This window comes from Tenebrio molitor, chromosome 7, assembly GCF_963966145.1.
Source record: "Tenebrio molitor chromosome 7, icTenMoli1.1, whole genome shotgun sequence".
Classification (NCBI taxonomy): domain Eukaryota; kingdom Metazoa; phylum Arthropoda; class Insecta; order Coleoptera; family Tenebrionidae; genus Tenebrio; species Tenebrio molitor.
The window spans coordinates 7472600-7499435 of record NC_091052.1 but is presented as its reverse complement, the minus strand read 5'-3'; the positions used below and the strand labels follow the sequence as shown (position 1 = coordinate 7499435).

At 36.6% G+C, this 26836-nt stretch overlaps 3 protein-coding genes across 8 annotated transcripts; all 3 read right to left on the bottom strand.

The window, feature by feature from the left end:
* Positions 1-409: 409 nt before the first annotated feature.
* Positions 410-11361, bottom strand: oys (oysgedart). 2 transcript variants are annotated; one of them, XM_069053068.1, is made up of 9 exons: positions 11120-11361; positions 5871-6016; positions 5731-5808; positions 5565-5656; positions 4132-4367; positions 3728-4081; positions 932-1129; positions 727-878; positions 410-675 (listed from the first exon to the last, which is right to left on the bottom strand). In XM_069053068.1, exons 1-9 carry the CDS (start codon positions 11201-11203, stop codon positions 513-515), a joined length of 1503 nt encoding a protein of 500 aa, XP_068909169.1. In that variant the 5' UTR covers positions 11204-11361; the 3' UTR covers positions 410-512. The 2 variants fall into 2 exon arrangements, with proteins under 2 accessions (XP_068909169.1, XP_068909168.1); XM_069053067.1 differs by lacking the exon at positions 11120-11361 and adding an exon at positions 9009-9098.
* LOC138134672 (IQ motif and ubiquitin-like domain-containing protein) lies at positions 1269-3721 on the bottom strand. Its single transcript, XM_069053066.1, has one exon. The coding sequence runs from the start codon at positions 3394-3396 to the stop codon at positions 1303-1305; it is 2094 nt and encodes a 697-aa protein (XP_068909167.1). The 5' UTR covers positions 3397-3721; the 3' UTR covers positions 1269-1302.
* Positions 11362-19324: 7963 nt separating the features above from the next.
* Positions 19325-25815, bottom strand: phtf (putative homeodomain transcription factor). 5 transcript variants are annotated; one of them, XR_011160727.1, is made up of 13 exons: positions 25647-25815; positions 25489-25582; positions 25289-25428; positions 24720-24943; positions 24360-24661; positions 23924-24218; positions 23592-23874; positions 23235-23541; positions 22322-22646; positions 22034-22273; positions 20084-21956; positions 19524-20007; positions 19325-19473 (listed from the first exon to the last, which is right to left on the bottom strand). XR_011160727.1 is itself a non-coding variant. In XM_069052676.1 (11 exons), exons 2-11 carry the CDS (start codon positions 25512-25514, stop codon positions 21807-21809), a joined length of 2292 nt encoding a protein of 763 aa, XP_068908777.1. In that variant the 5' UTR covers positions 25515-25582; positions 25647-25815; the 3' UTR covers positions 19325-21806. The 5 variants fall into 5 exon arrangements, 1 of the variants encoding a protein (XP_068908777.1); XR_011160728.1 differs by having other exon boundaries at positions 19524-21956; positions 23924-24173; positions 24351-24661; XR_011160726.1 differs by having other exon boundaries at positions 19524-21956.
* Between the last annotated feature and the right edge of the window lie 1021 nt (positions 25816-26836).

Genomic DNA, 26836 nt, shown 5'->3' with positions numbered 1-26836 from the left:
TTATCATTTTTTGTTTTATGTTGTTAGCTCTGCGGCAGACATTTGAAAAGTTTTGTTAATTTTCGCGTCTGTTTCGCGTGTTTTCAACTTCCAAAACTGAATAGAAATAATTGAGTATTGTCTAAAAAAATTAAGTAATTTAATTTTACAAGCTTATATAAATTGTGGCGATGTTTTTTTTTATATAAATTGGAAATGTTCTGTTTGTCAAACGCTTCCATCTTAATTTATCTCAAAAACATAAATTAATAATATGAACACATTGTCTTTCGAATATACTATATATTCAATAAGTTTTTCATCCCACAATGATTTTCCTGTTTGATTTGATAAGAAATAACGATTTTAATTTTTACAAGAAAATCATGCATAACCGCAAGAATTTAGAAAAAATACAAAAACAAATAAGTAATAAATAACAAATTTATTAGTGACGAATAAAAACACTCTACACCTTTAATGACAGTACACAAAATATAGGACAGTTAAAGCTATTATAAAATCGAATGTGATCAGTCGTGGTGACGTGTCACGCCATTGGTTATAGGTCTAGCTTGGACAAAAGCTTGTGCGATTGAACTTTTCGAAGCTTGTCCTGCTACAGTCTTTGGAATTATTTTAGGCACGAAAAAGATTGCCATCAGAGCACACAAATGAAGACACCAATACATATGCCTGAAAAAAAACGATAAGTTCAGTTCAACCCTTATCTATAAAATAACTCACATATATAAACGTATGCAAGGCCAGAACTCCAACAAAACAAACGTGAATACCATGTATGCCATCAAGATTCTCGTAACTACGAACGTCACTCCGTCGTAGAAAAATTTGGTTTCTGCATTTGCTAGGAAATAGTTTCTCACTGTTTTACGCATCTGAAATAATTTAATTAGATATACACGTATAAGCGGTACTGTCGAATACTTACCACCCTGGAAGCGTACGTAAATAAGGCCCCATTTGCGAACGTGATGTAATATCCTGGGTAAAATCCGTGCCAAATAGCCGACAAAGAGTAGGTCAGAATCATTGAATATTTTGTTACACGTTCGTATACAATCATGCGCAACCATCGATTCGTGCCCAAATTCCAAGCCTCGATGCTTTCACGTAGGTTTGTTGCACACTGCAAATAAGGATAATCTAACAACTCCATTTATGCTGCTTTTCATTTCATTTTTATCGCTTTTAATCAAGCTTAAGTCGTACATTTTGTGTTTCATTATATTTTCCGCAAACTACCAAGATGGAAATAAACAGTGCAATTAGTTGGTAAACTTTAATAGGCGCTAATTTCGGTTAAGGACACAGTTTTTTCTCCTCTAAATATTGATTGACATACTCGTCGTCAACTTCCGTCTCTTTTACGCACTTCTCGATGTCGAAGGTTTGAGCGAAGTACTTCTTCGTTAAGGCGTGCTTGTTGAAAACGTAACTGAGAAAATTCTCGTCGTACACATCTTCGAGTTTTTCAATCTTCAAGTGAGCTTTCGCTTCTTCAGCTGTGAGAAGAATGCAATTCCAAGGCGACCAATCTTTCGTCTTGTCCCAGCGGCACAACCGCAGTTGGTAGATGTTGTCGCACTCGGACAGGGCCGAATGAGCGTGCCAGATGTGGGTCACTATGTAATAAATATCCTTGTCCTGGAGAATGAAAGCGATCGAAGAGTGCGCGTGAAGAAGCCGCTCGTTGCGTCTGATTTGGCGCAAGATGAACCGATACGGAGAGATATCAATCCATGGCTCTTTCGATCGATCGATAAACTTACAAGTGGCGCAGATTTTCGCAGCGTTGCTCTTGATGCCAATATTGTACGACTCGATAGGTTTGAGCTTGTGACAACCTTGACAATAAAACAGATTGTCTTTCATCGACTTCTCGGTGAGTCTGTTGTAGCGATTGGTGACTCCTTCGTTACATTCGGGCAACTCGAAGTGATGAAGTAACAATCCTTCGATTCTTCTCTGCAAGGTTTCTATGTCTCTGTTTTCGAAACCTCTCGCTATCAGTTCACAAGCTCGATCCACCAATTCGATCAGTTCGTTCGCGACTAGACAATTGTGCGTTTCTAAACCGCGTCTCAACTCCAACAGGACCAACATTCGATTGGATGGATCGAGCGTCGGGTCGCACAGAGCTTCGTACAATTCACGATAAGTTCTTCCCCTTTGCGTTTCCAGAGTGTCCATCACGATCGGTATGTTCTTGTAGCTGCATTTGAACGTCCAAGGGTCACCGATTGTTTTGAAGAAGTCGATGTCCTTCTGCAATTTCCTGTCGTTTCTCAGCTTCAATCTCAAGGCTTCAATTGATCGCAAGATTTCGATCTCTTTCTCCAAGAGAAGATAAAACTCTGCTATTCTCGCCGGTCCACAATGCATCTCGATGATTCTTTTTATCTCCGCTTTTTTCCATCTCTCTGTCATGGCGTACAGCATGGAGAAATCCGCCGCAGTTCTCGGGAACACTCGACTGATCAAATCCCTTTTCTTCCGTTCCATATCTTGTTTCCGTTCCAACGCCTCTCTCTCTAACATTAAACGTATCCTCTTGTGATACTCCGCGCTGTATTCCTTCAATCTCTTCCTCGTCAACCACGCCCTGAAGTACCTCTGAATCGTTCTGACTTTCCCTTCGATGTCCAACCGTTTTTCCCGTTCTTCTGCCGTTTCGTACGGTCCTGCGGTCAGAATCCGATCACCAACACTCGGTATCCAAGTCTGTTCGTTCGCCATCTGCGTCGCGTGAGCGTACGGCATGTCCAATTTTCTATTCCTCCAGAAGTAGGTCTGGGTGTCTCTGTGATTCTTCATTTCTGGAGGAACCTTGGATTTGGGAGGGCCAGTTTGAGAGTACCCATGATGGTACTCCAAACCTGAATGTTTGTCGAAATAACCACCCAAGAAAGGTTTGTAGATCGCCCGATTCTCGACTTCCACCACCACTTCTTTGATTCCTTCGTAGGATGTCTGCATCCTCACAGTGATCACATCTGGAATCGTGTAATCACTGTAGATTTCGTCAAGATCAATTTTATCATCTGCACTCGTCGTCTTCAGTTTCAACTCGAGCACCCCGAAGGTTTCCGCTCCCAACTCCTTCAAGATGACGTTGTTGGACAATTCGGTGTTTTTGTATTGCAGAATCATGTGACTGGCTGGTAACTTGAAGACGTCGACTAGGAGAGACTTCAAGTCGCCCACTGCTGTGTCCTCGTGGTAGGACTGGGTGTAGACTGGGTTGTCCTCGATGGTAAATTTGAGAGTGATGTTGTTGAGACGACTTTTGAGTGCTTTGACATGGCCCGAATGATCACTGATCTCGGGTGCGTCGGTGCTGGCGTCAGAACCGACGCTGCTGGAGGAATCCAGGCCGAAGGAGATTTGTGGCATGGTCGGAACGTGTGCCGCCTTCAAACTAACCGACTGATTGACGTTGAGTATTCGGAGTGAACGTTCTGTAGCTAAGCGATGGAAAATATTGATCAGGGCATAAATCAGTGCACAGGTTGGTACCGAAGATCGAATTTACGAAAGTAGGTGAAGAGTGGGTGTGAGGCACAATTCCAAGGAAACATGGATGCGCCGCGTTCAAATTTGCGGTTACTCCGGTCCCGACAAACTTCAATGCCATTTTAATAACGCATAAATTGCAGTTATTTATTTTGTTGCTTTTAATTATTTGCCGGATTACTTGAAAAAAACAAACAAACAAAATGCTTACCTCAAATTTAAATATATCGACATTTGTGAACTTGTCCCATTTGGGGGTGCCACTCTCGTCCACCCCATTGTACCCGATTCCCGCGTTGTTACATATGGCATCCGCCACCGTCCACGCGAAATAATACTTAAACCTAACTAAAGCTGTACAAATATATAGGTAGAGAATTTTCTGGGTGAAGCTGGTATTCTCTACGAAATCGTCTTCCTTGACCCGACTTATAGGAAACATTGGTAAAAATTTAACGAACAAGGCGGCGCACATCACCGCTAACACTGCTTTTTTGCATACGGCCCTGATAGGTGACGGTTCGATCACGATCGTCCGGTTGTCTGGTGCATTATCCGGCATAACCTGCAACTTCGAATTTGTACAAAGGTTGGGTCCCGAGATGTCGTCTTTACCGGTGATTTCAAGTTGCTGCCGTCGATAAAGTCCATGTAGTCTTTGTAAAACATCGACGGCCCGGCCATTAACGAGGGAAAATGTAATGCAAAACTGAAATATTCTAGAGCTGAGGGTAGTTTCGTGACGGCGTAGAGTTTCTGGCTTTTGGACAACTCTTCTTGCGTTCTGGCCAGACCATCGTGCAGATTGAACGCTAGACTGGTCACTTTTTGAGTGATCACCATCAGAGGTCCTGCAATTAACGATTCGATTCATTCTTACATGTGCAACAGGTTTTTTAAATATTCTAAAGGCTATTCTAAATGATTGTAGTCCAAGTAGGCGTGAAAACTGAATGTAAAATTTATAGTTGCCGCTCCGTATAAAAAACATCAAAATGATGTGAATAACTGAGTACACACTGTTCACACACAGGAGTTAAATTGGGTGCAAAACAACTCAATATTTTTGGATTCAATCGTTAATTTAAAAAAAAATAAATACAATTCTCATCACCGCACCTTTCACCTAAAAAATGACAGTGACAGCGACAAAAATTGACAGTTCACATGAAAGAGGCAAAAATGTCATATAACATGGGCATGGCCTGCTTCGACTACAATCATTTAGAATAACCCTGTACAATAAAAAACCAAATATCTAAAATCATTTTTTTACTCGATTAATATCCATTAACAACTTAAAACGGTATTTGCATTAAATCAGATAATTTCTACAAAACTTCCAGTCGTTTAAAGAAAGCAGTTTATGGTAATTAGTTAATTACTCTATTTGCAGAATTTTTCAAGGGGACAAGTTTTAATCAAGATACAGTTGACCGTTGACTTCACTATAAATCGATTTAAGCTCTAGATGTCTTTGTTTTTAGAAAAAAATTTGTCCCCGAAACTACAGCTACTGTTAAGTAATAAAATACAGTTATTAATAATATTGAGTTTAATAGCTTAATCGTAGCAATTGTAAACATTGTTTTCCGTACAGTGCAATGACTTACCTACAACGCACTACTCCACAACAAATAAGATATTCCGATAAATAATGTATGTATCTCTTTTGTTTAAAATTCAGTTTGTTTATTTTTTTTATCTGTGCGTCATTTTTTATTTACGTATCAATTTCACACTTTAAACAAGTAATTGAAATTATGGCAACAAGAGGTATTAAACTAGTAAAATATAAGTGCCGCTACGTGCATGACTAGCTGCTGGAATGAGTACTACATATGTTTATATACAGCGTGATTGGACAACAACGTAACTGAATGCACCGCTCACGTGGTGCAGGTAAACAATTGTCTCACCGTTTAAAGTTAATGCACTTTTAACTTGACAGATTTACCAAACATCCGGACATCTGTGCAAAAAACTTGAAATTGGTATGAACACTTTCTCGTTTAATTAAGTAAGAAAATTTTATTGTTATTACTCACCCGTGATGTCGAGATTATACGATCCATAGTCATATATCTGTCGATGTAAGTGTATTAGCGATAAATAAAATAATGAAACCGCTAGAACCATTCTGAAATGTGGCAAAACATAAGGGTAGAAATAAAAACAGGTTCGATTTTGACAAAACGAAAGAAAGAACGTTACCTTTGCATGATTTCTGGACTTTGCGTTCTAATGACAATGTAGCATGCCGCAGGCAGGGCCGCCAAATGTATGGCCTGTCTTCTCGTACAGAATAACGATCAAAATCAAAACAATCAAATTCTACTGGTGGATTTACTTACGTCCCGAAACAAAAATAACCGATAAAGAGGGCAACCACTAGGCCGAAAACGTGTCTCGTAGCTGCACTGGTTTTCGAGGGGTGGAGGACTGAACGAAATAGTGATGCCAATAGGAGGGCTACGAACTGGCTGATGACGAAATTCACCTAAAAATAATTACCGAAATTAAAACACGCCAAATGATCAAGAAAAAAAGATATAAAGGGCGACTAGGCAAAATAAACGTGCGGCGTAGCTGATGAAGATACCATCGAAGAATAGAGGTTTCGTCGAATCTCCAACAAATAAGGTGGTGTGTGATAAACTCAGTCACCATTTTCTTCGTTCCCATTTCAAAATTGTTTGAATCATTTTCACGTAAACGTCAAAATTGACAGGTGACAGTGTATTAAGTAATTAAGTTACGCCGCACGTTTGCAGAAAGTTTATTTTCCATAGCCGTCCTTTGGTTTTTTTTTTTTGGTCACATTGTATTACACAAAATGAGAGTATTGAGCATAATATTTCTCTATTTCGTACGACTTTTAAAGCTGCTGACAGTAATTTCGAAGTTTCAAGTCACTGGCTCTTTTGTCACGGCCATATTTTATACAAGGTTTTGGCATAAAAAAAGTTGCTTAAAAGTGGAACATTCAATGTCATTACGAAGCGTATCTTCCACGATATTTTTGATCTATGGTCACTCAAATGCAAGCGTGGTCAGTTATCCTAATAATATTCGATGAGGTGACATCACTGTATTATAAAAAATTTAAATCGTCACTCTAGTTTTGCCTCATTATGAATTGAATGGCCCATATTGAATTAATGACACCTCGTAATGAGTTAATTAATTTGCATTGACGCTATTAGTATTAATTTAAAACGTCATTGCCAATAGTTCAAAGTTTATGTTTCGAGAAACACTAAAAGTGTATTTTTTTTTTCTATTTATTATTAGGTTTTATGCGTAAACATACGATAGATTTCAAATAATTGGTCTTGTTGCCTTGTGCATTAATTTAATTTTTAAAATATGTAGTGACAAAATCCGTTAGGTTAAAAGGATTCTAAAAATAATTTTTTCAGCTTCGTCGACTTTACCATCAATCTGATATCATAAGTTTCAAAAACAACATTATTTTTAAGCGAAACAACCGCAAATTAACAATGTGTTCGCCAATCTTGTCCAGCAGCAACAACGAATCCATTATATTTAAATTTGTATAGACAATGCGCCTTGTCTGGATATTTAACGCATGTATGATGGAACGTATCTTGCCAATTCAGTGCTATTAAAATCATTTGTGTAGTAATAACTACTCAATGGAACTGTGGCATAGATACTTAGAACTTGTCTTTTGATTTTAGAAGAATAGAACTTGAATCCCAAGCAACAATTTCACGATTTTGTTCAGGTGCATGGAATTGAACATGTGTATCAGTCTACGAGTAGTATGTACAAATAATTTAAAAATAAAAAATTCACGTGTTAATTGTTACATTCAATTTGACATCCGCACAACCTTTTCCCGTTATTTATTAAACAATATAATTGCTGTTATGCTTGTTTTTTACATTTATCTTTAACTTTATCGTGCTTCGTGTTTAGTAGAAACAATATCAAATAAAAACTACTACCTACATGTAAATATAGTTATGACGTTTCTTTGTTGATTTACACCTACTATTTAACACTACCATTAAAAAAACATAGAACTAAGCGCTGCACATTTCATTGCAACCATTTATATTGACCATTTTAACAACGTGTTAAATTTCACTGTTATATTAGTTTAGAATGTAACACCTACATGTTATCTTTACGTACAGATAATACAAACAATCTCTGTACCATAATTAATAAAATCGGACCAAAATAATCCGATGCTTCTGAAGTGAACAACATCTCCCGACATCACTAAAAATAAAACAATTTTTTTTGGTTGTTATTTACGACAATACGCTGTCAAGAGATACGTTAATTTGTGTTTCTGAAAGTATACCAGGTACATAAAATAATCAGGTGTGTAAGCATGACAATGTCAAGTGCACTGGAACAGTTATTGGGTCATAAAACGACGTTGTGTTTGACACTCCCGTAGTGAAAGCATTAAAAAGAGCAAATTACCTAGACGTAATTGTGTTTTATTACAGCCGGTGTACTTTGGCGTTGTTGAAACGAGTGAAATTTTTACCTACTTATGTTCGTGGCAAGAAAGTCCGTCATGCTGACAAAATTTTCACGTTTGTCTAGAGACAGTAACGTTGCCTACTACGAAAAAAGTAATTCTAAATTACTATTACATATTAAATTCGGAGGCTCAGTTTGCGCGATGTAAAACTATGCATGATCATATTTTATTATGATCTTCCAAAGTCTAGCCTAGTCTGGGGATTTGGATATTTATTACCAAAAAATAGTAGTACATTGTGGAGGTGCAAAACGAAAGTCTCATTTTCATTTCACTGGATTTTTTCTAATTTTTTTTAATATGTAATTTGTCATCAACGTATACCTATTACAGGACATTTTACTAAAATGCGTTTCTACAACGTGTTGTGGGATCGATATTTTCTCGTAAAATTTGTAGAATGTAAAAATAGTTATTTTTGTATTAAGTGCGCAAAGTGATTGTTTTTTGTTGGGGCATGAGAATGAGTTTTTGGTCGAGACCGTCAGGTCGAGACTTCAAACTCATTCGAATGCGCCAACAAAACAATCATCTTGCGCACGAAATACAAACACTATTTTTTCTACAACAGCATTTTAAAATTTTTGAATTTTTTAATTTTTGTAAAATTTTCCTTGGATGCTAAAATATTCGTCAAAAAGTTTCCTTGGGTGCTAAAATATAACTATTTTAGCATCCTAGGAAACTTTTTGACAATTATTTTTTCACTATCAAAAATGACATACTTTGCGACTTGATAACGATGCATAAATGTCACGTTTTTTTGACAGTTGTAGAAAAAAATTATTTGGCAATCCCTATTTTCCTTCATAGGATCTACATATTTTTTCATTTTATTTGTTGGTTAAAATTTTTTAGCACAATTTTTCTTGTATCTTCAATTATGTGGACTTTTTTTTGAGTTGTCAATATACATTACAATTATTACTAATTATTATTAAAACGGAGACGAACAATTACAAACCTCATAGCATTTTCGATACACTGTCAATATCACATTTAAATTATACTTATACACTGATATACATATTATTTTCATCGAGTATGTATTTATTAGCATAAAAATCGCTTTTTAACATGCGAGACAGAAGCAGTACGGTGATGCATTTGAAGCGTAATGAATGCACGTACAGGATCTGAAGTGATCAGACTAATAATAACTGAAACAATTAATGAGCATCGAGTTCTAATTTAATCACATCCGCAATATCCTTGTTGCTTCACAAAACCCTAAATTAGGCTGCGTTATATTGCCAAAGCGCAAACCTATCCAACATTTTTTGGCAGATATCAACTCGCACATCGAGGTTCTATCATTTAAGATGGTTCAAGAATTTTTTAATTGGTCAATTTTTTTAAAATTCAAAAATGTCACGTTTTGCCTTAACATAACCTATACATTTTTATCTATTGTAAGTCAAGTTTGATAAATAGTGACATAATAATCAAAAACAATATATCATATCTAATGAATGATAGTGACTTGTCCGATTAAATTCTCATTGCATTTTTATCATTTTTGCAATGCATTTGCTGTCGAAGTAGATGATTAATCTTTATTTTAAATTCTTGAATAAAAATTCATGCAATTTATGAGTTTCAAAAATAGAAATGAATGTCGACATTCGATATTAAAATACCAAACTCCCGTGTTCAATGAAATCAACAAACGATAAATGCGTGAGCGATAACCAACGTTTTATCGAGAAGGTAATTTTAAAATTGATTCAACAACAAAACGCTTAATAAAATAAAATCGGCAATTACTTTGAGATAACAAATTGCGAATTGAATCAACATGATTCAAATGTGTTATTTAAAAATGAGGCGCTCAAGGGCGACGAATATTTCCTCCATGTAGGTATACGTACTTTTTTTTGGGTCTTCCCCGAAACGAAAAACATGGTACATTTGTTTTCAATAAAAATATTATTAACAAACAACTACATATTTGCATGTCAGTCCAGTTTTTTCATAGTTCTAATAAAAATGTTATAGTTTTCGATAAAAAATTTCGGCGCTACTTAAAAGTTCTTAACAAGTGCTTATCACCTGTTTAGTGTTTTTTAACTACGGCAGCGCCGTTTGTTGCGTAAATAAACTTTCGGTATTGCCTGGGTCAGGTTTCGCTCAACGTTTACAATACGTACGTTCCGGTTTTTACTTTAATTAAATCGCCGTAAAACCGAATCATTCTTTAAATCCGTCTTTAAAATCTGTTTTTTTTTAAGACGTCAGTCGGATTCGTAGAGATACACTTCAGACGATGATCGTTCTGAAAAGGGAAAATTTCTGCGCGAGTGCAATTCGCTCTATTGTATAAAATAGAAGCATGAATTTTGTGAGTAAATGGATAATAGAGTCGGTATTATACATGTTACGCATTTAAATGTGAAGGTAAGTGCATTCTACTGGATTATATTTTGAATTTCACATCTAGCCGGCATATCATAAGGTAAGTGCATTCTACTGGGTGATATTTTGAATTTCACATCTAGCCGGCATATAAAATTTAAAATGTAAACAAACAGTTTTTGATGGTTTGGTGAGATGCAAAAGTTGAAAGAAAGATTAGATTGTTGTGCTAGGTGAGCGGTACGAGCGTATGTTTCAGGAAACGTCTCGTTTGTTTACAAATCTATAATACCTCAGGACACGCTGTACACCTATGAGTAAGCGTAAAAAGATGATTCAGTTTAGATTATCTCATATGTAAAGTATGCAAGTAACATAATTAGTTAGCATGCGACAAGTAGCGGTTTAAACCCTCCCACTTGTTGAGTTGGGTTGGTATCGTGGGCAAATAACCCCATCGGAGGGGCCGTTAAAATTCGATATACCGGGTGGCGAAGGTTGAGCGGTCGGGCGTAACCTGCTTGGAGTCATCGTTCATCGAAAATCTGCATCATTATATTACGAGTGCCTCTAAAAATAAACCGGTGTTTGTCGACTGATTGGATATGACCGGCAAGACGACACTCACATGTCCAACCGATGACATTTCATAATGACACAATGGTGTTGACAGATTGACAATAAAAATAAATTTCGGCGAAAAACCGACTAAATACTAACCTTATCGACAGAAATTCCTAAATATTCCGAGAGCCCTGAAAATAACCGGCTTCCGTCGTAATAATCGCTGACAGTCTGAGCCATTTCGTCGACTTTCACGCGTCAAACAATTTCACTCAACAATCATTTGTTATGAAAATTTGAATGAGATGTGTGTGTGTGTATACTATGAACTAGCAATAAGTGGAGTTTGTTTTATACACCAATGCCGTCGCACTAGAGTCGTGCGAGTGATAGTCACGCCACGCTCCTCGGCTTCGGTCTCCCCCACCCTTCTCATCTAGGAACAGGGCCTCCTGCGATCCGCGATCATCGCCTTTATGGCTGCTGTTTTTCCGTAATTATTGCACATTCAAAATTGTTAGAAATGTTTTTACATCGTAGTTGGCTGTGAAATTTGTCATCTACAACACATAGTGTAACTACACTATCCTAAGGTAAATTGGTGTGACTACTTAGTTGCCTACAAACAAGGAGCTTAAAAATAACGCAATTTAATATAAAACATTGTAACAAATGTGAGTAAATCACCCCAACTGATTTGGTTGATTGATTAAATATTTATTGAAAAATTATAAAAACAAAAACCTAGCACAAAGCTAAATGTAGGTATTCTTTTCAAAGAAACCATATTCACTATAATGTTCTAGACAGTTGATAAATTTTCTTCCATTATTTTCAAAAATATGTTGTCACATTGTCTAACCTAACTACATAATAGATATGTTTTACGACAGTAACCCATAATTTCTTTTTGTAGTCTTTAAACTCTCATTAAAACACTTGTTACGCTCTAGCCCGCAAAAGTTTGTTCAGATTCTGCAGGTGTTCTAGTAGATTTGCCTTTATTTATATTTCCATCCTAAACAAATCTGTTGATTTGATAATATGAGACGTTTTTTGGTTTAGATAATTAAGATATTTTGCAGGGAACACTAAATAAGTCAACTTATCATCGTTAAATATTTATTTCACTATTACAATATTTATACATTACATGTAGGTATTTTACTTCAAACAATATACCATTTAAATCGTTGCTAAAGTAAGAACGTATTTATGTTAATGTGTGGATAAAATGTTTACTACTCATTAGTGTAACTAATGTTCTTCACGAGACAGTCTCGAAAAAATACTCGAGTTAAATACAACATTTTTTTGTTCGACGAGCCCGTTAAAGGCTCCAAATCGCTTAAAATCTTTTAAATTTTTAAATTAGCTTGACGTTTCATTTTGACATTTATCAAAATCCGTTCACACAGGAGAAAATTCTCAAATTCTGACAGTGTCGAACAAAAATCTCCTTTTCTAGCATAACGAACTCAGAAGATTTTAATTAACAGTTTGAAAAATGATAAACAATGAAAACCGAAAATTGACAAATGTTTGTCAAATTTAACTGGTGCCAACCAACATGGCGTCCCACCTTGTTCTAGACTTGACGGGGTCTTTCATGGGTATTCACGAAGACCGAAGTGGTAAATTTAACAGAAGGAGACAATTTAAATTTTAATAGAATATCAAAATTTAGTTTAAACTTGTTTCGTGTTTTATCAGCTGTATACGGCCTGTCCCAGAAATGCCTTCGGCCTGCCCATAGAAAACAAGCATGTAACGACAGCAAAACAGAATCCAAGATGACTATTTTTTTTTTAAATAAATGTTCCTGTAGCTCACATAAAGTTTTCAATTTCACCAATTCCAGAAGCTCGTCCTTGGTTATTACTAAAAAATCGGGCAGGTTGCTAGACAGCAAAAATAATTATTGATATCGCAACAAACACCGGAAAGTTTACTTGGAATTTTGACTTTGAAACCCAGCCAACGCAAAATTGCGGTCATCCTACCTTGATTGTGCTCAACTTTGATTGGTCAAGTTTAGGATGTTTTTCTCGATTATCGCTTGAGATAGGACTTTTTTTTTCTTTAAAATCCAGATTATCTTACCCAAATATCTTCTTTTTTCTCTGGAGAAGCAGTTCTGGAACAACCTGCATACAGGGTGTTATGGAAGTCCACGTAATAAATTTAATCAGTTAATCACCAATAGAACTCTTTAAAATATTTTTTTTACATATTGATGTTTCTTTTACATTTTTCTAATCCCTAATTTGACTCTTCGCTCAAGGGATAATCATCAATTGAAACGAAATTAATTTAATGTTTAATGCAAAAAATTTAATTTACCTCAAACAAGAACAAATAAACATCTAAGGTTAACAATAAAATTTAATGCGAATGTTGAAATTGTCCCCGGCCAACCATTTGGCACTCACTGACACTTTGTACACTGAGCTCAATAATGTCGGGGCTTATTTGTTCCATTTCAGCGTAAGCTCTCTGCCGTAAATCTTCTAAATTATTCTGTTTATTGAAATAAATCTTCTATTTTAAATAAACTCACACAAAAAAAAATACATCAAAAACAAAATTAAAATTTTGAAAGTAAAATTTGTCCTTTTCTCAAAAAAAATTCTTATTTAAGGTACCAATCTTTCCATGCGTCGTTTAGGTAGTAGGAGGTCTATCAGAAAAAGAAGAAAAAAGTGAGTGTTGTCATAAAAAAAAAATGGTGATGACGTCACATGATGGATTTTTTAAAAATTAAATTGGCCTGTCCGAGCGATTTTCCGAAAAACGTCACATGAATTTTGTTCCAAACTTTATGTTCACACTGTATAGCTGGTATTCTAAAAATGTAATTATTTAAATATTTTTAGTTAGCGGTTATTTAGAAGTCATATTATCTGCAGACTTTGCTTTTTATCTAAAAATAAAAAATTCTGCCAAAATGTAAATAATTGAACTTGAGAAGAATCACTTTTTAATGTTAGAGGACGCTATCACGTCCTGAAGGTTATTTTATGAATTAATTGGGAATTATGTTACAGGAAATTTGAAATGTTTGAAGCAGTTTAAGCCCAAAACTAAATTAGGATTTAAACTATGAATTATACATTGTAGATAATTTACACCTTTATAGGCTTGAAAATTTACAATGCCAAGAGGGTAAACCATGGCATCCAAACGATTTCGTTTATTTATATTAAATTTCAAACGCGACGGAAGCAGCTTAGACAAATACTTGATCCCTAATTTTCCACTTATCGGAAACCTAACAAACAAAATTACTCGAGCACCCGTGAACATTTTCTTCAGTAATGTTCGCTCAAAAACCGGAAAATAGGTTAGCGATTCAGACAATAATTATGCTGAGAGACTTCGCTCACCAGTCACCACCACCTCTGGAACTAATCAATTCCGATCTTCTACTTGAGGTTCTAAAAAATTCATATTTACTCCTGTTGGAGTATATTTTCGTCAACGTGAACAACAGTGACCCTAACCAGCCGCAAAACCCATGAAGGACTTACGGTGGAAGGTGTTGACCTTCAGCCTGCATTCTTTGCTATTTTTCCCATACTATATGGATCATTGCTCATTGAAATCGTGACGTAAGACAGGACACGGTGAACTAATGTTGCCACAAAAAACATTTGGTTTTGTAATAGTGAGTAATACTGATTTTCGGTAATTGCCGATTAGCAAATCGCAGCTAAATAGTAACGAGCCAATGAGAACAAGTCTCTTGTGTAGTAGGTTGAGCGAAAGCCGTACTAATATGTATACATTTTGTGCTATTAAAAATAAATAAATATATTCTTAATAAATTCTTAGGAAAGCTAGATGTAGCTATTTTTAGCGTTTTGCATTTGTCAAATTTATGGAAAATATTGCAAGCCACCAGTTCTCGGTCGGTCGATAAAAATTTGTTTTTTTTTTAATAGTTCTGAATAAACACACTTAATTATTGTTTTGAATTAGGTTTATAACTTCATTTTTTATTGTTATCGTGGCGTTATTTATAAACAACCTGTTTAATAATGATGTGGTTTTGCGGACAGGAAACTTTTGTGGAAAATGTGTAGGAACTCGAGCAAATAAGTAAACGTCATTTCGATTTAATTTTTAAAAAATCAATTCAAAACATTTGCATGCATAAAATTAGTAAAAGTAAAATAAAAAGTAATAAAAAAAATTCTAACAATCAGTTATAAATTTTTTCACACTAAACGTCACTTTTCTGTTGAGGTGCGATTTATTTAGGTACCTACCTATTATTCACAAGGTAATCATATAAATTTTTTATTTTTTGATCATTAAAACCATTAAATAGGTAGTTGACGTCTCCGATTTTATTTATAAATTATTTCTTCATTAAGTAGGTATACGTTATCATTTAAATTTTATTAATTTTCGACTTAATTTTATATTTTGTAAGTTATTTCAAATTATTTAATGATTTTTTTGATATTAGTTTTTTGTAAAGAAATATGATAACCGATTTTTTATGGACTTATTTTAAGTGTATCAAGCTAGGTGAAAACTGATAAAACAGAATTTCGTGATTTTACGCTTATGTCACATTTTTGTTGGATCTGGAGGATACCTACGCTATTCGATTACAAATATTCTGCATTTGCAAAACCACCCATAGGTACGTGTCTGCTCCACTTTTGTTTACAAGATTGAAACCGGTAAAAATTAATTCATACCTGAATTTACATTTTAGTAAACATTACGTCCAATTTCAAGAAATCCGTCAATTACGCATACTGACAATGGAATTACCTATATTTTGCATTTCGACGCAAAATTGTGAAAATAAGGACTAAATCATGTTGCAGTTCATAGGTTACAATAACAGTTTTGTCACGTCTCACGTGATCGACATATGCATATTATTAAAATTGAAGTATGACCATCTAAGTCACGCCACATTATCGCATTATTTTATAATAAATGATTGTATTGCAAAAACTTTACGGATTGTTGGTAACATAATATATATGTTAAGAAGTGGACGTTGGCGCCACAATTTGAACTTGTAAACACTGGAGTTAGGGACTTTTAACTTCTAAGTGCGCACAAGGAGAAAGCGCCGCTTTCACTTTCCTCTTAAAATGTAACTAATGTAAGACAAGATTCTCTCTTGCCGTTTCGACCATCAAAGTGGTAACATGTACCGATTATACTCGTAACTCTACCTTTGTTGTTGTTCAAAATAAACTGTTAACTCTTTCGACGCTGACTCTGATTTTATCAGGTTATGGGCCCAGCGTAACAAAAAGAAACAATTTATTTGAAGAAGCCTTCCTCCGCTGAAGAACGAAAAATTCTACGTTTTGGTTTTGGCCCTTGTAACGAGGACAAAATGGCAGACGACAAAAACCGGGTCCCTTTGTTCGACGGAACAAACTTCAGCAACTGGAAGTTTCGGATGGAAGCGCTGCTGGACGAAAAAGATCTTCTTGAACTAGTGACGGAGCTGTATTCCGCCAAGGTTGTAATTCAAGAAGGAGATACGGAACAAGTGAAAAAGGAAAAGAGAGATCGTTTGGTAGAGCTTCGGAAAAACGACAAAAAGTGCAAGTCCCAGATAATACAGAGAATTGCAGACAGTCATCTGGAATATGTGAAAGATGCGGAGACGGCGTATGAAATGTGGTCCACACTACAAACCACATTTGAGAGGAAGAGCATGGCTTCGCAGGTGCTTCTGCGGAAGAAGCTGCTGACAATGAAGTTCAACGTAGGAACAGACTCAATGAACACACACTTTCTCAAGTTTGACGGAACAATTCGCGAACTTAAATCGGCTGGGGCAAACCTTGAACAGAGCGACGTTGTGTGTCACTTGCTACTGACAATGCCACCGGAATATGATACAGTAGTGACTGCAATAGAGACGTTGGCCTCAGAAGAACTGACAATCAGCTTTGTCAAGAATAGACTACTGGACGAAGAGTCGAAAAGGTTAGGGTCACGCCAAGAAAAGGGGAAGGAAGCCTCTACTTCATCAGCATTTGTGGCACCTACCCGAAACAAGAAGTTTGATGGAAGGTCCAAATTAAAATGCTTTAACTGTGGGATCATTGGACACAAAAAATCAGAGTGCAGAAAGCCAAAATCAAAGACAGAGGCAAAGATCTGTGAAGTCAACACAGAACTGTGCTTCGCCGGGTTCGCACAAGGAGAAGCAGACAGTTCGTGGTACCTAGACTCTGGCTGTACGGAGCATCTGGCGAAGAGCAGCAATTCCCTGAAGAACGTAAGGCCACTCGAGAAACCCATCCAAATCAGAAGCGCGAAATCAGGCACATTTCTGACTGCCAAAGAAATGGGAGACATTCCCGTCAAAACTGTTATAGGTGAGCAAACAAAGCGTATCACAATCAAAAATGTGCTTGTAGTTCCAAACCTGGAGTTTAATTTACTCTCAGTGCGGAGACTTGAGATGAACGGGCTGAAGATTATATTTGAAAATGGGAACGGAAACATTTTCAAGAATGATGAACTGGTTGCAGTAGCCCATCGTAAAGAGAAACTGTATGAGCTAGCCTTCAAGCTGCCCGATGTTGAGTGTGCTGCTGTGGCATCGAGCACAACAGACACAGCAGAACTGTGGCACAAAAGATTAGGACACATTGGGAGAACTGGCCTCGAAAAGGTGAAAGATCTGGTTGATGGAATGGAAGTAAACCTACCGAAAAATTCATGCATTTGTCCGGTGTGTGTAGAAGGGAAACAAACGAAGTTACCACATGTCCAATTAAGAACCAGAGCTCAGAGACCACTACAACTTGTCCATAGCGATTTAATGGGGCCCATTCAGAATGAAGCATATAATGAGAAACAGTATATTCTAACCTTCATTGACGATTACACTCATTTTGTTGTAGTTTACTTACTTGAAACAAAGTCAGAAGTCTTCAAGTACTTTAAACAATATGAAGCAATGGTAAACAGCCACTTTGAGAGGAGAATAAGTAGGCTCAGATGTGATAATGGGCGAGAATATCTTTCAAATGACATGACAAAATACCTAAAAAGTAGGGGAATACAGCACGAACTGACCATCAGGTACACCCCACAACAGAATGGGGTTGCAGAGAGAATGAACCGCACGCTGATGGAAAGAGCGAGATGTATGCTACTCGGTTCGAAATTGGAGAAGTGTTTGTGGACCGAAGCTATTCTGACAGCTGCATATTTAGTGAATCGCTCACCCACTTCATCCCTAAAAGACCAAGTTCCTGCAGAACTATGGTATGGTGAGAAACCAAATCTAAACAAACTGAAGATTTTTGGCTGTGTGGCTTATCTTCGACTGCCAAATGAAATTTTGAAAAGCAAGTCAGATTCAAGAACGAAGACCTGTTACATGGTTGGGTACTGTCCAAATGGCTACCGGCTCTGGTGTCCACAGGAAAAAAGGATTATCTGTGGAAGAGACATCGTTTTTGATGAAACCAAATTTGCAATCAAGGAACCTTCGTTCTATAGAAGTGAGCAAGTCGAAGAAGAGCAAGCAGAAGAAGAGACAGATGAAAAGGACAGGGTTGAAAGCAACACTGAAACCGAAGAAAAAGCCAACGAGTGTCGACGCAGCAATCGTGAGAGAAGGCCTCCTAAGCAGTTAGAAGACTACGACATCTCTATGATTGCTCTAGGTGCATGTGTCGAAAATGTACCGGTGACGTATCAAGAGTTAGAGGGAAGACCTGATGAAGAGGATTGGCAGCGAGCAATGAATGAAGAAATGACGGCGCTAAGAGAAAATGAAACGTGGACACTTGAAGAATTACCGAAGGGCAAGAAAGCCATCGACTGCAAATGGGTGTTCAAAATCAAGAGAGATGAGACTGGAAATCTTGATAAATACAAGGCAAGGCTGGTCGTAAAAGGCTGCTCCCAACGACCAGGCATTGACTACGGCGAGACATACGCGCCAGTTGCTCGTCTAACCACCGTCAAAACGTTGCTGTCGGTCATAAACCATAAAGGTCTAGTTGCCGAGCAGCTAGACGTGAAGAATGCATTTCTACATGGACACATAGGCGAAGAAATCTATATGAAACCCCCTCCAGGGTTAAATGCTGCCTCAAACCTGGTATGTAAACTGAAGAAGTCACTCTATGGATTGAAGCAAGCGCCTCGAGCATGGAATTCACGTTTTGATACTTTCATGGAGAAATTAATGTTCGAAAGATCGAAAAATGATAAGTGTCTTTATGTCCAAAAGACGAATGGAAACGAAATTTACTTGGTCTTGTATGTTGACGACATAATCCTGGCAGGAAAAAACCCTGACTCCTTAAACATCATTAAGGAAAAACTGAAACAGGAATTTAATATGACAGATCTCGGAAAATTACGTTTATTCCTGGGCATAAAAATAGATTGTTCGGAAAATGGAATGTTTCTCAGCCAGCAGGTGTACATTCGACAAATGTTGAAGAAATTTGGGATGGAAGAATGCAAACCAGTTAAAACTCCCATGGTGCTGAAACCTGCAAATGAAAGTGAAGAAAAGGACGAAGATATTCCAGAAAAGCCCTACCGCGAATTAGTTGGAAGCCTCATGTTCCTGATGCTGAACACAAGACCTGACATTAGCACAGCAGTAAATTATTACAGTCGTTTTCAGAGCGAACCGAAGCACAGTCACTGGATTGGATTGAAGAGAATTCTAAGATACCTTCAAGGTACAGCAAGTCATGGTCTTTTCTATCCAAGAGGTGAGTGTCCAGCGCTGACCTGTTATGCTGACTCAGACTGGGCTGGAGGGGCTGATCGAAGATCCACCTCGGGCTTTCTCATTGAAGTTTTTGGGGCTACAGTCTGTTGGGCAAAAAAAAAAACAGACTACCGTCGCCTTGTCCTCTACCGAGGCGGAGTATGTGGCACTTGCAACGGCCACCACAGAACTTTTGTGGCTAATAAATCTTGCAAAGGATTTGAGCATCGATATACAAGAGCCAGTTGTGATTTATGAAGACAATCAGTCCTGCATCCATACACTACGAAAGTGGGAACACCAACGGCTGAAACACGTGGACGTTAAGTACAACTTCCTGAGGGATTTGTATCAAGAAAAGAAGATTGATGTACGCTACATACAATCTGAAGATCAGAAAGCCGACATCCTCACTAAACCTTTGGGAATGAACCAATTTGATAAACTTCGTGCTGAAATAGGTGTTAGGTCTGAATAATTTGTAAATCTGTAAATAGTAAAAATTGTTAGGTTAGGAATTTGACAACCTTAACATGTAAACATCCTAGGGAAATTCAAATTGAGGGGGGGTGTTAAGAAGTGGACGTTGGCGCCACAATTTGAACTTGTAAACACTGGAGTTAGGGACTTTTAACTTCTAAGTGCGCACAAGGAGAAAGCGCCGCTTTCACTTTCCTCTTAAAATGTAACTAATGTAAGACAAGATTCTCTCTTGCCGTTTCGACCATCAAAGTGGTAACATGTACCGATTATACTCGTAACTCTACCTTTGTTGTTGTTCAAAATAAACTGTTAACTCTTTCGACGCTGACTCTGATTTTATCAATATATATATATATTTTTTTTGTAATGTTGGAGATAACAATGCTGTACGGCTGTACGTGAATTTAAATAATAATTTGTTGAAAGGGAGATTAAAATTCCGAGATAAGGGCAATAACAATAAAAGTTGTTTTTTAATTTCAGCTTTATTAACGTTCATAAGATTTTACAACAAACTGAACTTCTAATTATTTCTTACAGTAAGGGGAAAAGAAACCCTGTGTTTATTGAGCTTTTGTTTACATCATGCTAAGTACTTACATTGAAACCTTGGTATAATGAGATAACGTTTGTTTTAAACGATAACAGAAACAGTAAATAAACAATTTAAATATTAATTGTATTTTAAAACTAGTAATTCTTTTATTAATACAAAAATATTTGATTTAAGTACACGTTAACTATTATTTACAATATTTTTTATTGTAACGAATTTTTCTGCCTGTATTTATTACTTGGTGTTTGTACATCTTATTTCATTATATCAAGGTTAAAATTTACATTGAAAAGTTTTATCAATCTGAACCCAGTTACTATGTATCTTATTATTCGGTTCTATAGATTGCTAAAACTTGTGGACACATCGAAACAAATGTACTTACACATATTGGGAGGTGGGACAACTATTATTTAAACGCATGCCATTAAAATCGTTCAATTTGCACTGACAAGGAGTTGGCATGCGTTTGTAGTGAAGATTTTATAGTTATAATTTCCTACGTCTAATTATATAATCTTTTTAATTCTGTAACAATTTTAAAACACAAAATACCAAGCAAATATATATAAAAAACAAACAAAAATAGCTGCCTACTAATAAGAGACTCTTAAAAACGATAATAATTATCACAGAAGATAATTCCTGTTAACTAAAAAAATGCTTTTTTAGCTGGCAAATTAAGGACTAAAATACATAAAACTACATCAAATAAAATGATGAAATATCAATACTAAAAAGAGTATTAAAAGAACCACAATTACATTGAGATTTTAAGCTTAACGATCATGTAATGTATGTATAAAAAAATAGATGATTAATGTAGGGGTTACCCTTTACACTTGTAACGTTGTACTGTTAACGTAATTAATAAAACTGTCGAGAATATAGACAACAGACCATTTTTGTCGTGCGGTTTTAGGTTTCTTGTAGTTATTACAGAAAATATAATTGCTATTACATTGGAATATGGAGTTACGTTTCACTTCTGAATCAATGAAATCTAAACAATCACAAATATAAATATTTGAAATCACAACAATCGTATGACTAAACAGATAAAGCTCTTACTTAATTTTGAGTTTATGCAATTTTAATTTAAATCCCAATAGTTCGGACAATATTCCTGACAGTGCCGATAAAATTATCAGCTTGGTCGTGTTGTACAAGATGGAATTGGCGGACAATCCTGAAATCTTAAACGGACTTTGCAGTTCCTGCAGAAAACATTAGTCACAATCAATATTTCCCCACATATATACGAATATATTTCAACAAATAAACAAACAGGTACCTTAATGAGGTCGATCGCTAACTTCAGGACGTTATTCGAGAGCGCCAGTTCTTCCTTCTTTTGCGGTTTCTGTTCAATTTGCAAATGCAAATTGATCTGTTCCGTAATCAACACCGACAAGTTCCTGTACTTCTTGTTGATCTTATTCCCGAGAGTCATAAATCTAAGGAGGAGGATGCCCACGCCCAAACACCAAATCAAAGCCTCCACGTGATATTGCGAATTGAGGGCTCCAGTTTCCTGCAACGTACAAATAAACCACCCCGTCTGATCGAAACTGAGATGTACCTTTAACAACTCTACGCACAAAAACGACAGCAAAAGCAGCGTGATTATAAACGCGGTGGAAACGATCACGTCGACGGAACGCTGAGGTCCCCTTTGCTTCAAGTAGGAACGAACCGACAACCACGTTTTGATATTCCTGACTTTGTTCAAGCGGAAATGTGGCAACTCGTACTGTTGGGCTCTTCTGAACGACGTCAAGTGCGAAAATAATTTCGCGTAGAGGAATCTCTGTTTGAAGGTGTTTTCCGCTACGGCGAGGAGGAAAAAGAACAGGCTGGCTAAGAACCAACGCTGCAAGCAGGCCGTTATGATTATCGAACGTTCCCTGAAAACGACGTTGATTGATTAGACAAACACTTCAAGAAATTCTTGCTATCGAAAAATGAACGTTCGCTTTTAACGCGTCGATCGTGGCGAGTATAGGATGTATATCCTTTTGATTTTCATCAACGCGCAATGTGGACAGATGTAATTTCATGAAATTTATAAATCGGATAAGGAGCAAATAAATAAAACACATAAGCAGCAGACTCTTTCAAAGTAGTTTTTACTTGGAATTTTTTAGTTGAGGGGCAACTTCCCCTCATAACTTTTTTCTGATTATTACCTGCATCACGTGTACGATAATTGCACTACTTTAGTTCCGTCCTAGATTTATTGATTACGTTCTGCAGTCAATTTGCATTGCACGCTACATCATTAAATATTTCCATCAAGTGCTTCGGCGCTTGTGAGCGTTCTATTAGGTATTTTTAGATCACTTTTGTAAAAATACGAAATAATTCTTGTCAACTCGACTCCCCAACAAGTTTTTGAGTGTCGCATTTAGGTATACATATTTTTCAACAATTCAATAATACATGGAAGCTTTACGAAGTGACGCGTACGTTTTGTACGCATTTGCGTAACTTACCATAACGTTGTCCCAAACGCTGCTTCGATCAAAGTTGTCACCGAACTCGGTAATTTTTCGGTGATGGAATCGAACAGTTCGAATATGGAGTATTGTCCATCAACGAACGAGTTCGACTCCAATGTAAAATTGCACAATCGAAACAAAACAGGAATAAGAGCGTGTACTGTGGAAATGATAACTCCCACATAGAAATAATCCATGCTTTGTGACGTCGACTCTACTTTTCCAATTATTGCCGAGCTAATATCCAACATAGAGAGGTCGGCTTTTTTGATCTCGTTTCTCTTCCATATTATGCAACTAACTGTAATCAGCGTTTAGCAGAATGTTGTGCGAACGTTCCCATCGAGTTACCTTTAATAGAGGGCGGATTGAAGACAGTCGTCGAGGCCAGATCGTGATCGTAATCGTCGTGATTGGTTTCGATGTGACCATCTGAAACTTCGTCCAAATCAGAGCTGTAGCTGCAGTCTTCACTATTCGTCGTCACGTTCATCCATTCGTTCGCTGAAGCGTTCATCTTGCTCGTCGACTTGATAGTTGACGATTTATCGTATCCGTATTCGTCATCTGTATCGCACGTGCTGTCCATGGACGTTATGTTTATTGTAGGAATTCTGTACTTCGCCCGTTTAGACTGAAAATATTGTGTTACATGTGGAACGCAAACCTGTGACAAAACAAACCACATTCGTGTCTACAGATTCTGTTTCGGCGTCGCTTTCAAGTTCTGTGCTGTGTCTCGATTCGCTATTTGATCTGTTCGACATAGACTGTTTCTTTACCCAGTCGTCGCAACGCTTATGCGATGTCAACAAATCATTGTTGCAACTGCACGCGGGTGCGATTTCCTCTTCGCTTGTTCTCGATCCGTTCCCGTTCAAACTCTCGAAGCCGTCATCGTCGGCTTGCACTCTATCACTGATTCTCCGTTTTCTAAATAATTTTTTCTCATGTAGACCATCTTTAGTAATGACAGAGCTAACACCAAACTCTTGTGTCACTAGTTACAAGTAAAAGTTCCGCGTTATTTTGAATTTTTCTTGTAATTAATGACGCAACCAGTAATACAAGTGCATGGTTGACATTCATTTTGTGAACAGCTGTACTTACGCGCCGTACCTGTGGATTTTATTCATGTTGTCCACTTTTTTACAACTCAGTTCCAAACTATTGTTAGTGTTCAAGTTGAAATGGATTCGTCTGGCTTTCTTGTGCAGTCTCAGATTTGACAGCGACTCTGCCGACGATCCGTCTGTTGGTATTTTCCTAACGGTACTCAGTCTGCGCCTGAAGTTTCGTGATTTAGATAATTTTGATTTTTGAGACTCAGATCCCGGCATCGTAGCTGCTATTTGAGAATGTACCAAACTCAAAACCCAAGACATCAGAAAGGGAACAATTATCTCCATGCAAGTGATGCTCTAACAGAACAAAAATTTCCTGATAAAATATTGATTAAAGGAAAAAAAAAACAATTACCTCAGTCGATTTATCTAACGCGTCGTAATTCCACGAGTTTTCATAATATATTGCAATATTCATTAACTGAGAGATGTACAGACAAAACATTAAAATAAATATTGAGACCGAAGTTTGTTGCATCCACCATTTCGAATAGAGAGGAAGAAAGAGACACCTAAGTGTTGCTAGCTTTGTCACAGTCATGAAACCCTGCTTTGGCTTAGCTTTTGAAAAAGAAGACCCTGAAAAATCCCACAAATATTTCATTTTATACACATGGCACTGTGAAATAAGGTGGAAACTATACCACTTTAAACCAATAAATAAGAGATAAGATATGACACTATCTACTAGAATGAATCAGATAATATGTCAATAGAATATAATGAATATCCCATTATTATAAAAACACAGCTTACACCTGATTTACATAAGTAAGTAATTATAATAAGTCTAAAATAGTCCTTTTATGACTGTGCAAGTAACCTTCATAAATATATAAATAAATATATGTGAATATTTTTAACATTATAAACATGCCATCAATATGTATCAATACTCGAGTAAATTATGCCAGTGACATTTACCTCGAACCAAATCAAGGTCAATAAAATCTGTATTTGGTTTGGTGCTCTTCATTTGAACATGTGTCAACCCATACAAAATCTTCTGCTCTATGGTAGTTTCCCATTTCTGTTTATCATATGTGCCAATTTTTTTCTGATACCTGCACACAAGACCCACCAATGCCACATATTTATGTTTACATAACAATCAACATACTTACCATGTAAATAAATCTTTAACCCCCATTTAATGTCAGACTGAATGTAGTAAGTTGTTGTTTTTTTCACAAAAAAAGATATTAAACTGTTTTTGATCTAAAACATTGCGAAATTGTTACCGTGCGGGAACGACTTTCGGGTTATCAATTCCGTAACTTACTTTACTTGTCTCTAGTGATTTACCCCAAATTTCTCAATGATCGTGTGCACTTTTTTCATATATGAAATGTTCACATATCGAGAATTTGAATGTTGGTTTCCAAACACAACGACACCTGACCTGACTTTGACATTTGCTTCCTGGTTTTCCGAAATGACATTTGCGCCTGCGCGAACTCCCATTTGTTAGAAGTACTTTTGCGCCGAAGTTTCTTCGACGCAAGTTGCGCAAATGGCAAGACCACAGCACCAATTACTTTTAATTAAGGCAAATTAAGTAAAGGACAGAATTTTCCTTGAATCAAGCTAATTGCGTCATCTTGTATAAATCTGAATCTAATTTGTTATGAATTAGCGGTTAATTAGTTTCTGTAGCATTTAAGCTGGAATTTTCAAAACGTGAACTCTTTGTTTTCTTGTTGATACACTTTTTATAAAGTTCACCCTCGAGTCATTGTGGTGTACGGGGAAGAAAATTGAAACGTGGCATAGTTAGGTACTTCCGAAGAGAAACTTTTTATTGAGCCATTTTCTGCAGCTTGCAGCTGCAATACGTTCTTGGTTTCTTGATTGTTCTTATCAAAAATCCCAATATTGAGCAGCAGATCTCTTCCTATTGGAATACGTGCCAAGATAGAAAATGAGCAAATATACATCTGATGGCTCGCGCAATTCTGATGTAGTTATGTGGATTCACTTTTACGATTCCTGCGTGATGAAACTTTTTTTATCTGCAAAGTAGAAAGTTGGATGCATACATATGACAAACAATTAACCCAAATATCTCTCAATATTTAGTCGCATATTTATTTATCAACGATTACAGAGAGATTTTAAAATTATTGCCAAAGATTGGTCCACTAAGTACGCCATTTATTTTACTCGTATTTCGAGATTGTTGGAATTATGTGCAGCAAGATACTGTTTTGCCAATAAAATGAATTCTAGTTTCTGAACCAGTTGAACAAAACTTAAAATGAAATAGGTACTTAGTTTTGTTTTATAGACTGCGGGGAAAGACGGCTTGTAATTAAACTTAAAGCTCCCAAGACCAATAAAATATCTAGGTACTTTATTGAGAATACAATTCCTTAAAAGAATTATTGCATCAAACGAAATGAGATCCTTTAAACAATAACACGCTGTTTGCTTTGCTCACGTTATATTTAATAAAAGTGGTAGTCAGTTGTT